This window comes from Ostrea edulis, chromosome 5 (assembly GCF_947568905.1).
Source record: "Ostrea edulis chromosome 5, xbOstEdul1.1, whole genome shotgun sequence".
Taxonomy (NCBI): domain Eukaryota; kingdom Metazoa; phylum Mollusca; class Bivalvia; order Ostreida; family Ostreidae; genus Ostrea; species Ostrea edulis.
The window spans coordinates 90,381,951-90,394,593 of record NC_079168.1 but is presented as its reverse complement, the minus strand read 5'-3'; the positions used below and the strand labels follow the sequence as shown (position 1 = coordinate 90,394,593).

The window sequence follows — 12,643 nt, the reverse complement described above, 5'->3', positions numbered from 1 at the left end:
GCGGGGCCTTAAACTAGTTGGCCGAGTTGCTTAACAAATCTTGGCTTTTAAATTGGCGATGGATGAGTGTCCGGTCGGGCGGGCGGCGTCCACAATTAGCTTGTCCGGTCTCTAACTTTCATACTTTTTGGTGCATCTTTGTGAGACTTACATAACATGATCACATCCAAAAGAGGAAAGTTCCTATTTATTTTGAGGTGAAAAGGTCAAGGGCACTTTGTCACTAAATGCCATAGATTTTGAGCTTGTCCAGTCTTTAACTTTCATACCATTTGGTGCGTCTTTGTCAGACTTGCATATTTAATTTGATCACATCCAAAAGAGGAAGGTTCGTATTTATTTTAAGGTCAAGGTCTCTTTTTCACTATACATTGTAGATTTGAGCTTGCCTCTAACTTTTATACATGTACTTGCTGGTGCATGTTTATCAGACTTCAAATCCTGATGACATTCAAGATTCATGTTCCTTTTGAAATCCAAAGGTCAAGGTCATTATCACACTAAATACCTATTGCGGCCATTCAAAGCTTCATACTTATAAACTATATTGAATATGTGCATGTTTTTACTTCGTGCATGCAAGAGTGCATAATTTACCAAACTGCAACTCGGCTATACGCATCTTTGATGCGTTTTAGCGATTTTTTAACTTTCGGATGAGCAAGGATGCCTCCACTTGATTGGATCAGGGTCCGGGTGCTTATGTAAATCTGTGGCTGGAATAGTGAAAATGGATCATTTTCCATTGACCCATGCTTTCTAGCCCATTTCCATAGGGCTAACTGATTTTAATTCCTAGTGTATTGCATCTGCCGGGGTGGGTAGGGGGCTAGAAAAAATTTAATTTGCTTTGCCAAAAAAATCCCTGTTCTAAACAAGCGAAACAAAATTCATCCTCATGTCATAAATAATACATATATGTGTCAAAGAGTTCAATGTGCTCAGGGCTAGGTACCTAATATCAAAAGACAGACATAAGTAATAATAACCCGGGAATGCGTTTTTTAATCGGCCATTTTATAGCGTTGTTTTATCCTAACATGCACAACTGATCAATGTAGCCAACATATTTCCATTCCCGGTTTGGACAAGTTTGCGCTGAAATTATTAATTTTAACGTTTTTCTATACAACGCGCTATGTATATATTTAATTGACTATACCTTCAATGTTATCTTATAAAATCAATTCCTATAAAATTGCAAAAGTGTATAATCCCCACTAAAGGTAGATATTGTAACACAATCAGAGCAAATAGATGTCGTTTTTCAGATGTGAATAGTCTTGGAGATATTATTTTGCCCTGTATATACAGCATTAGTACGGGAAAAAATTATTAAGGAATATTATAATTTTAAAAAAAACCCATCAATATTTAAATCAATACAAATACTTAACAAGGTAAACTTCAAAGATCTTTGTAACCTTGGAAGATTTATATGGAATAGTATGTCACTTTGAGAAAGTTACATTAATTGTAACCACGTACGCATTTGTTCTTCCGTTAATGTACCAACGCTTATCATACTGTACTGATAAGCTGTAAAACTTAACGTAATAAAGAATTTGACGTCTCAAACTGACTATGTAACTAATAATACCCGGCACTGCCTGCTCCGACTCCCATCCTGCAAAACCCGTAAAATAAGAAACGAGCCCTCTGATTATATGAATAGCATCTATAATTCATTGTAGGTCGTAATACCTTTCCCCAAGGTGCTTTACATCAAACTCGGATAATATAGCGTATGACCTTCAGGTGATCTCAATGGTTCCAATGAAATTCTACGCACCGTGTCACTCAAAACCACGTCATCCATTTCTTTCCGTTCTGTGTTTTAGCAACATATGTACGAATTACACCAATACGCAATTTCCGAGTTACCCAATAGTTTTGTCCCCTTGTTGAACTCTTACGCACGGTGAGGGGCAAAATATGTTTTCATGTTCATGCGATGGGTACAGATGCTTATCACTGCATATATTTCATAAAGAATGATTACCAGACTATGCAACCACCCGAACTGCAGAGACACACAAATTTAGTAAGTTTATGAGTATTTGATAATAAAATAGCTCAAACAAAAATCGATAAATATCACTCGTGTAGAAGAGGAAATAAATAATAATTTCATATTTAATTTAATGGCCTAATTCAAACTAATTATTTTTGATATGGTCAGTTTAATACATGTGCCAACGGCTGATATAAATGTCAAGATTTACGCTTTCATAACTCTTATTGTTACCTGCATCTATAATATATGTACAAATGTATGTACATCTTGTACCCACCCAAACGTTCAACAGAATACTGAACGAACCTCCATCACAGAAGAGCTGATATCTCGGAAATTGCGTATTTGGGGAATAACCGTTGTATAAGAATCGCCGCGAGGAAATATCGGTAGTGTACAAATGGTTGTTTGCTGGTCATGATTTCTGTCTCCAGCTTCAATAGTAAGATCGAGCCTCGGGGTTATTAGTTTGTGATAGTCTGTCCGTCCATACATACCACATCAGTTTCCGGATATCTCAAATACCATTCAGCTATAGCAATGAAGAGTCATTTTTAGCTAATGGTGAATTGAGTGTGGAGTGTTTACGACGAATTGGCCGTATGTCAGCCATATTTCGTTCATTTGTAACATATACTAGTACACAAATTACATGCGGGTCATCAGGACATGTGGTAAAAGATTATAAACAGTCTGAAGGTAACAATATTGCTCTCCTCATGTGCATATTTCCTCTATGGAAAAATAACTATTGATTATTTCAAGGTCATTTTAGCAAAGTTAGGGGTGGTCAACATCCTCCCTCGCGATTTCAGGGCAAGTGGGGTTAAGAACATTTGCTTACTTGGTTTGTATAGGAGAAGGGGATGGGGGTCATTATCGTACACAATACAACATTTGCTTTCAACATTTTTCGATTGTGAGACATTTGAAACAAAATTTTGTATATTAGAAATATTCTACTACTGTGTTAGCTGTCAGAAGATTGAATTACATGTACTCACCATGACAACGATTTCACTGCTGCTAGAACATTTATTCATTTTCAGTAAAAACCATTAATTTGTTTGATACCCTGTACTTGCCGTGCTGATTGACAATTCTGACAACAAATCAATGTGATTATATGGTTGGATTACGGAATTCAGCGAAAACCATTTCATACCACCCCAACCATCACATAAATGTTAACATAGACAGAAATTGTCTCTGTATGCCATATGTTCAGCTATTCATCAATGTTTGTCCGTCTGTCTGTCTAATATCCAGAGGTGGTCTGGGTGTGAAAACAGAAATGATTACTAGAGAATTCTGGGTCTGTTTTGTTAGATTAACAGTTGGGATGAATACTTTATCAGGAAAATGACTTGCTTCTTCAGCTACACAATAATTATGCAATTGAAAATGTCATCTTTGTCTGGTCCCAGAACAGTGAATTGCTGGCATTGACTGTATTATTAGACGTTTCATGTATGCCACGATTTTAAATATTAAACACTTAGGTTGGGTGCAAAATGAAGTGGTATTCAAGTGCAAGGTCTGTTTTCCCATATGACACATGACATCAATTTCATAGAACGCTTTGGCAATTTTATGTTTTTACAGTTGTAGCTTCATTCTCAAATGTCAGATTTAATGCTCCCCAAATAATTCTCCCCACATCATTGATGAAATGTTTCAATAAAAGATAATGGCATTTCGTTGACAATTAATATTGGTAATCTAAAGTGTCATATGCATGAACAACCCAGTGGCGGAGTCAGAGAGAGGGTGGTAGAAGCTAACACCTTAAAATATCCAGAGTAGGGATGCATTTTATACGACATGAAGTGAACGTCTATTGTATAAATTGCATGTTTACAAATGAAACAACATTTTGATTAGTATTTGTTGAATTACAAAACCAAACTGGAAAAATCAAGGTGAATAGATTACGCACTACTAGAACCCCCCCCCCCCCACACACACACACACACACGCACACGCACGCCCACACACACGTAGTGTCCCCACATTCAATATACTAGAGTCACACAGTATTCATGAACTTGCCTATTAGTGTTTCGTGGACTATATTGAACGAACTGTATTGAGACATAATTCAGTGAATATAATGACCATTTGAATTTTATTGTTAAAGCAAATCAATATTGTCTGTCAATTCCTGCGAAAGATATACGATGATTTAGTTAATTAAAATTAGACCTTCAATCAATTATATTATTTCGGAAATGTTAATTCCATTCATTTTATTTTAACTACTTAATACATATTAAATGCATGTACACTGTTTCGAAATATTAGTTTATATTTTGGCAAGGGTAAAAAAATCGTTGCAGAAAGCAAGGCTTTCTAAGCCTTATGTATTTTGATTATCTTGCAACACAATGTCAGTGTTTCCAATACATTCTACAAAACGAATATTGCTAATTCTACTTCATAACCATTCCCTTTGGGGTTGGTTGCATCTGATGTCATAAAACATGAGCACGTTAGAATACAAAGAAAACGCACTAAATTAAGGGCGACCGAATATCACTTCGATTTATTGAGTTATAGCCATTGGGTTACTAAAGAGGGTAAGATACTTTTTAAATACTTTATTCAAGCTGCGTAAAAAGTGGAATAAGTTTTGCTAATATTGGCACATCTCTGCAGTTCTTCAGAAAATATATAACTCATCGAAAAATGAAAATTGTACTAAGAAGCATCGGGATGTATTTCAAGTTGGGACTACGAACTTAATAGTTGACATTGTTGAGAAATAAATATGAACACTAAAAATTTTTTTTTTTTTTAATTAAACCATTCATTTTAAACTACCGCATTTTTATGGAAAATGTTCCTTTTAAAATACGCGAAATGCCAGCGTACCCTCAGCCTTGTTATCTCTCTCCCAACAGTAAAATCCACCCCACCACCTTCAACTAGCATATGATAAAAAGTTCTACTGACCGATTAAAAAAGTGATGTAGAATAGTATATATTTACATACGTATTATATTTGTAGAAAGCGTAGTACGATTTTTTAAAATTGATTTATCATTCGATGTTTGTGTAAAAGTTGTATGTCAGAAACTCAGCAAAGACTATGGTACTGCTCTGACAACGATATGGCGAGACTGTATGTCCAAAGGTGTTAAGACAATTAGATCTGACGGGCCAAATGATCAACATTATGGCCCTGAATTTGTTGATTGAAAAGGACGTATTAAGCTAGATTACAGAAGCCTCGTTTGCATTTGGTGACACACTACGGTATTTTAGTGTGTATTCAAGGGGATCGGTAAAGTACATGTAATGCCGTTCCGAAGTTTTCAGGAACCAGATATAGTTTGTAGGTATATTAATTCTTTAGTTTCAGCAATCTAATTAAAATCAGATCCTAGGTATCCTAATCACAATCGCTATAATAGACAGAGTATACGGCGCGGATCTAAGAAGTCTGATTTTAATTAGATTGTTAGTTTCAGTTGACGCGATTGACCTTCAAATGGAGAGAGAATCCATCTCGGTTCTTTGAAATACTAGTATGTAATGAAGTAAACCTTGAATACAGTATTGTAATGAATGCACAGGTATGTTAAATATTAATATATACTCTGAAGACAAGTTGATCAGGAATTGTTTTGTATGATACACGAGACAGCCAATGCTAGATTTAATCACTGTGTGTAGTCGCATATGTATATGAAATCTGTATTTCAGGCTAGGTATCTGCGTAAACAACGATCATGGAATTATGAATAACCCCTGTAAGATACAGATGTATTGAAACTCTAGGAGTGTTGTTGAACTATTATAGCTGGGCATGCGTATTCGGATATCACATTTCTTATATCATATCTTCATTTATGCCAGTATCGTCACTATCTTGTAATTAGCAAGAACTTTTTCCAATTTTCTCTGATTAAAAGTCAGAGTCGTATAATGACGTCATGAGGAGGAAATAACTAGGAATATTTTGATATTTTATATCATTTTGTCATAACATCAAATAGTAATTTCAAAGTTTCTAGTGATAAACACATCAACTGACGTCAGTATCCCGTCTTTTGTAACTAAACTGAGAGACACGATCAAAATATATGAACAATTTTTTATTACTTTCATTTTAAAGAAACTCGTGCATCCATTCTTACATGAGACAACCAATACAGCTGTGTACAGCGCCTGATCTTAGCATCTCCAATCTTTAATGAGATCCGAGATATTTCCTGGTGATTTTGTATTTGCAGTATTAAGAGAGAAAAAATCCTAAGCATACAGTTAATATCCGGTGGTCCTGGAGTATTCGTGACATATGACAGACGAACTGTACATTTTAGCAGACTACAAGTGCTACAGGCTTTCAGTAGCAAAAACTGTCTCCATTATTAAAACGTCAAGAACACATTCGGTCCTTCCCTGTATCAACAGATACTCGTCTTTGTTGCCTGGAACCAGCGAGAATTAAGCAAAATTATCGCATCTTGTTCTGAAAATGGATTTTTATGTATATCCTTCTAGCGATCAAATCCTTATACATGTAATTATGATAGAATTAGGGAAAAAAAATGTACTTGTACGTCCTATCACGGTGTATTTACAACGTCTTCATTTGTTTGAATGTGACTTTTATTCTATAAATATTGTAACCGTTTCCATGCGATGATGCATGTAATATTTCATGATTTGGTAGCAATCAGTATTGTTACAGTGTATATCTCGAAAAAAAAAAAAGCACCACTTCATTATTGGAAGTTAATGACTGTTGAAATACGAGCAGTTAGAGACAGATATATGCGGGAGTGGGCTTTGTCACGGTTTACATGTACACGTCCACGATGGGTGTTGGTAACCGATGTCATTACAGGCTAAGATCACGGAGCTATTGATTATTAAATGCAGCGTCCTCCAATATTCCTAATTAAAATCTTCCTGGAGTTTGTTTACACAACTGTGATGATCAGTTGTAATAGCGTCTCGTCACAATAATTCATTAAGCGTTTTCATTTGTGTTTTGCAGATCGCGCCTGGATTGTGGTAGTGATTTTTGCTGTATTCCTCGGCGGGAACGGAAATTATTTTTTTTTTTAAAACATTTCCATTGAACTGGATGTTAATCCTCTAAAACAGACGGATAGAATATTCTCTACTGAGGGACCCAGTTTCATCTGATTTTCGATTCCCTTTACGAGTGACCGTGGGATTTTACAATATCACGTGGGAAAAACAGTCAGCTTTCTGTTGCGGCCAAATGATTTGCTCACGGCGGTGGTTTGTATCGTAAAAACCTAAATAATAAGATTAACTAGATTGTTTTGAAGAATATACTCGGAGAAAAATCCTTTATTGATCAAGGATCTAATATTTTGTACGTAAGAGTTGTGATGGAAAGTCTCAATGCACCTGCGAACTGATGCATGATAACGAATTCATTAAACGTATCAATCGATTTTGACATTGTTTGGGAATATTGGCTCACTGTGAGTGGAACTATGTCTTTCTATTGAAGAGCTTCTAGTATACGACATTTATTTCTGATCCCAATACTTACTTCGGAAATCTTTAAACATCTATTTATCACTTTCCCCCATGACTGGTTAGACTGAACTTTAGAAATAGTCTTATTACAAGGATTCCTACAGATAAATCATGAGTTTGGAGATTCCAGATGGATTGGGAGATCTGCTGCGTGATTTTACTGTGGCTGTCTTGCGTGATAAGCCAAATGATCTCTATGACTTTGCGGTTGATTATTTTTCCAAGGTTAAGGAAACCAGGAAACCAAAATCTATTCCTATGTATGTGATTGTGGATGAAGATGACGAGGGGGCAGGGGAACCAGATAAAGAACAGTTCAAACCTAAAACTCGAAAGTATAATCGTTATGCCAGGCGTCAGTCGGTGTCTGCGGAAAGGTATGATCCGGAAGCGGATGACGATGACGAAGATAAGGTAATATATCCAAAAACGGACGGGCAGCGAGAACGTCTTACAGAAGCAGTATGTGGCATTCTTCTTTTCAGATGTTTAGAACCAGAACAAATGCAGGATGTCATTGACGCCATGTTCGAGAAGTCGGTAAAACCCGGTGAGTACGTTATTCACCAAGGGGATGATGGTGACAATTTTTACGTCATTGATCACGGTCTTTACGATGTTTTGGTAAATGTTAATGACCAGGAAAAGAAAATACATCGTTTTGACAATAGGGGTAGTTTTGGAGAATTAGCTTTGATGTACAACATGCCGCGTTCTGCGTCCATTGTGGCTGTATCTGATGGAGTTTTATGGGCCATGGATAGAAACTCGTTTCGGAGGATCATTTTGCGAAGTGCATTCAAGAAGAGAAAAATGTACGAAGAACTTTTAGAAAATGTCACCATGTTAAAATCTCTGGAACCATATGAACGAATGAACCTTGCAGACGCGCTGGTGACTAGAAATTTCTCGGATGGCGAAACAATTATAGCACAAGGCGATGAAGCTGACGGTATGTATTTCGTGGAATCCGGGATGATTCGGGTTACTATAAATCATCCGGAAGGTGGCGAGGAGGAAGTTGGGCGTCATGGAGCTGGAAAGTACTTCGGGGAACTTGCTCTCATTGAAAACAAACCTAGATCAGCGAATGTGTACGCGATAGGAAAAGTAAAAGTCGCATTTCTAGAACGTGACTCCTTCGAAAGACTTTTAGGTCCATGTCTTGACATTATGAAAAGAAATTCAGAAATTTATAAAAACTATACTGAAACTTCCTGAATGCTGAATGTAAGAGAGAAATTGTATTCATTATCGTAGAGGACATGGCAACGATAAAGATTCAGACAGGAAATTCATGATACCAATATTTCTGTTCATATTTCTGACAATACCATCCCATTTGTGGCCGATCTTGCGTTAGTGTTGAATTGCCAATATTATAGACTGACGTGATTATATGGAATGTGAAGTCAAAGAATTTTATGATGAACGGATTAATCTTTAATTTTCACGTTTTGTTTATTCTCTCCCATTGACGTTCTCGGATACTGCAACACGTCGTGCTCGATTCTTACAGCTAGATAAAAAAACAAGGCGATGAGGTGTACTCGATTCCCAGTCTAATAGCTAGAGCACAACAAACTGAAGTTTTTCAGTCATCTTCCTAATTGAAGTAGTGCTTGTATCGATTTTGTATTATTCCCATTCCCCTTATAAAGTATTCATGCGTTACATCCGACTGTCAACCTAACGGTGCTTCACTTTGTTATAAATTGATAATTAATTTTGAATATTGTGAATAACTGTATATCAATAAAGTACGTCATGTTCGCCAATTCTACACCAATTTTCACTAAGTCAGCTGTTGTCTTGCTAGAAATAATACAATTCTATCAATGTGCGGTGATCATTTGTGTAGTGTTTTAAAATTCTTCATAAAAGCAATTGTTCACATTCTAAATTTGATATAATTCGCTTGATGCGAAAGAAATCGTTCACAAATAATGAACAATTACATCGATATTGATGTAACTGGTGTTTTTAAATCTATAACATTTCTATGTCTGACATTAAAGATTTATGTGCTTTTATGTACAGAAACATTACAGCATTGCGATTGTGGTTTAAATTGTCTCAAATAATGGAAAGGAAACGTCAGAAGCAGGGAGTTGTACCCTCGCGTGTAATTTGTTGTTTCTCTTTATAATTTTGATCTTAGCTTTATGTCCCGACCAAAGAAAATTGGTCTTTTCTTCTAAATTTTGTAATTAAGAAAATGTTCGATTTGTCTGAGAAAATATACACATGCGCAGTACTAGACTAACTACATGTAGTACAAGTATACTATTGAACATATATATATAACAATAAGGGAGCTGCACTGTCAGTTGTTTTTATTCCTGTATTCATTTGTTGTATCCTCTAGAAGAGTAGGCAGCTCGCTAGAGAGATTATTACATATATATATAGGATTGGAAGTTCTATGTTGATGAAATAGTATGCTTGGACTTTTAACAGGTAATATCCCCCCCTCCCCCCCCCCTCCCCCCCCTCCCCCCCCCTCCCCCCCCCCTGATATTATATGTTACCTCTCAGCTGAAACTGAAATATTTCAAAATAAACGAGAATATGGAATCGGAAGAATTTCCATTTAATTTACTCTAACTAAAACAGCCATTGGTGTCTAATGAGTCAATTTGAAATACAATGCCCCTATCTAAATCCATTCCATTTCCCAAAGCTGTCGGGGATTTCAATTTCACCGTTACGGGTTGCTTAGCTTTGTGCATAGATAGAGAACTATGCAATTCAAATGGAAAATATACAATACAAATGAAACAGTATACTATACAAATGAAACAGTATACTATACAAATGAAACAATATATTATACAAATGAAACAGTATACTATACAAATGAAACAATATATTATGCAAATGGAAAATATCAAATATCTCATCGTTTGATATGTCATGCATGTGGCTATGGTGACTAAGGTTACGAAGGGGGACAGAAATAGAACGGGTCCGCCGTTAATCCTGAGCTGTGTTACATGTATATGTATGAACACATTTCATCTACCGCCTGATTAGTCTTTTGACAACAATTTCTTATTTATAATAATTTGACTTTAAGTAAATATAGTGATGCTATAGTACTTTATTGTAATAGTATTAATATTTTAGCGAATAAGTCGTAATATAAACCATCGCTTTACGTGGCCGAATTGTAAAAAGAGATTAAATAATTTGGAAGAAAAAAACATTACGTAATCAGTTTATTTGAAACCGCGTATGTTTTGGCATTGACAATTTAACACCGCCCCCCCCCCTTCATCTGCGATATTTACACCCACATCCAAAGAGTTTATTTCATGAACAAGGTCATTTGCAAAAATCGAAAATAGAGTTGGAGATAAGTTATCCCCCTGTTTAACACCAGTTTTACAGCTAAACCAGTTTGTAAGTTTTCCATTTACTCGAACGCATGACTCTGAACTTTGGTAAATATTCTTGATCGAGTTATACATTTTACCATTTATATCATTCAACAGAAGTTTATACAGCATCATGTCTCTATCTACAAAATCAAAACACTTCTTTAGATCAATAAATGCAACATACAGATTTTTATTATTCTGAATTAGACTGTTCAAAGTAAATACGTGATCTTCACAGGATCTCCCTCTTCTAAAACCATTTTGTTCATCTGCCAAAATATCATTATTCTCCAAGTAAGTAACAAGCCTTTTATTAATAAATGCACTATAAAGCTTACTGATACAGGATAGGAGACTGATACCTCGGTAATTCATTGGCAGGCGTTTGTCCGAGGAGGAATCCTTAAGAATAGGACATATGATAGCTTTCCTCCAGATGGAAGGGATGATACTTGAATCAAATATAAGTTGAAAGAGATTACGTAATGTTTTAATTATCATTGGGAATTTTAGAACACTATATGGAATTTCATCATACCCACTAGCAGATTTAGATTTAGAGTGCAGTACAATATCAGAAATTTCTTCCAGCGATATATCATAATTTAATTCTTCATTGCAGATGAATGATTGCAGTTTCATATTATTTTCCAACCTTGTTTTTTCTAGCCTTGAACTATCGTAATGATCTTGAAAAAAATCAGTATTCACGCTACCGTTATACAAATTTTGGAAATCAATTTGCCATCTATTTAAAACTTCTCGTTCATTAGTAATGATATTTCCATCTGTATCTATGACCTCCATTGGAATATATATTGTATTTCTTGGTCCAAGCTTTTTGATTTTATTCCAAAATTCATTTGGGTTTGATGAACTCATATTCTCAATGTCTCTAGCTACAGTTTTCTTGTAAGAGCGTTCGGTGCGCCTAAGCGCCTTGTCAAAAATATCCCGTGCTTCAATGTATTCTCGTCTTAGGGCCGATTTAACATTTTGTTTACCTTTATATTTCACAAACATATTTTCTTTTTCTCGTGTATTGTTCCATAAATCACGTAATTCATCATTCCAAAAAGGCTTTTTATTTTTCAGACGTTTACTTGAGTTTTTGTGTACAATCTTTGGGATAGTTTCCATTTCTTTTAAAATTATTTTACATAAATTGTCATAAATGCCATCTATATTTTCCTGCGATTTTCTGCTTTTTTCAATTTGATCTATTGCTATTAATAAACCAGTTCTAGTCAATTCATTGGACATAAAATCCCGTGGGATCCTATTCAGATTAAATCGTGGTTTAGTGCTTTCGACCTTTTCAGATTCATGTATTAAGCCATATTCAGTAACACTGAAATCACAAGTAATAGCCGAGTGATCCGGGAGTTTTGATTTCATACCTAAGAAATCATGAAACTTGAAATCATCTACAATAGACTGTACTGTAAACACATTAAAATTTGTAACATATCTAAATATATCTACAGGTATACATATATAGTCAACTACAGATTTACCTTTTCGTGAAATACACGTAAAATTGTCATCTGGAAATCTGCCATTCAGAACACAAAAGTTTGTTTCATTGAGAAACTCAATAAATTCATGACCATGCTGGTTTATAGTGTTGTCTATAGGTTTACGAGTGGTAATTTCGTCAACATCTTGTATTACCTTTTGTAGGTTGCCTATTCTACAATTCATGTCACCCAATAAA

The 12,643-nt window shown here is 35.4% G+C and overlaps 1 protein-coding gene across 5 annotated transcripts in view; it reads left to right on the top strand.

Moving 5' to 3' along the window:
- Positions 1–9,326, top strand: part of LOC125651551 (cAMP-dependent protein kinase type II regulatory subunit-like) — a 47,599-nt gene extending 38,273 nt beyond the window's left edge. For all 5 annotated transcript variants that reach the window (XM_048880202.2, XM_056139251.1, XM_048880204.2 and 2 more), the window contains one exon: positions 7,026–9,326. In XM_048880202.2, the coding sequence (XP_048736159.1) occupies positions 7,655–8,764 (1,110 nt within the window). In that variant the 5' untranslated portion in view covers positions 7,026–7,654 and the 3' untranslated portion in view covers positions 8,765–9,326. The remainder of the gene's footprint in view (positions 1–7,025) is intronic.
- Positions 9,327–12,643: the final 3,317 nt, after the last annotated feature.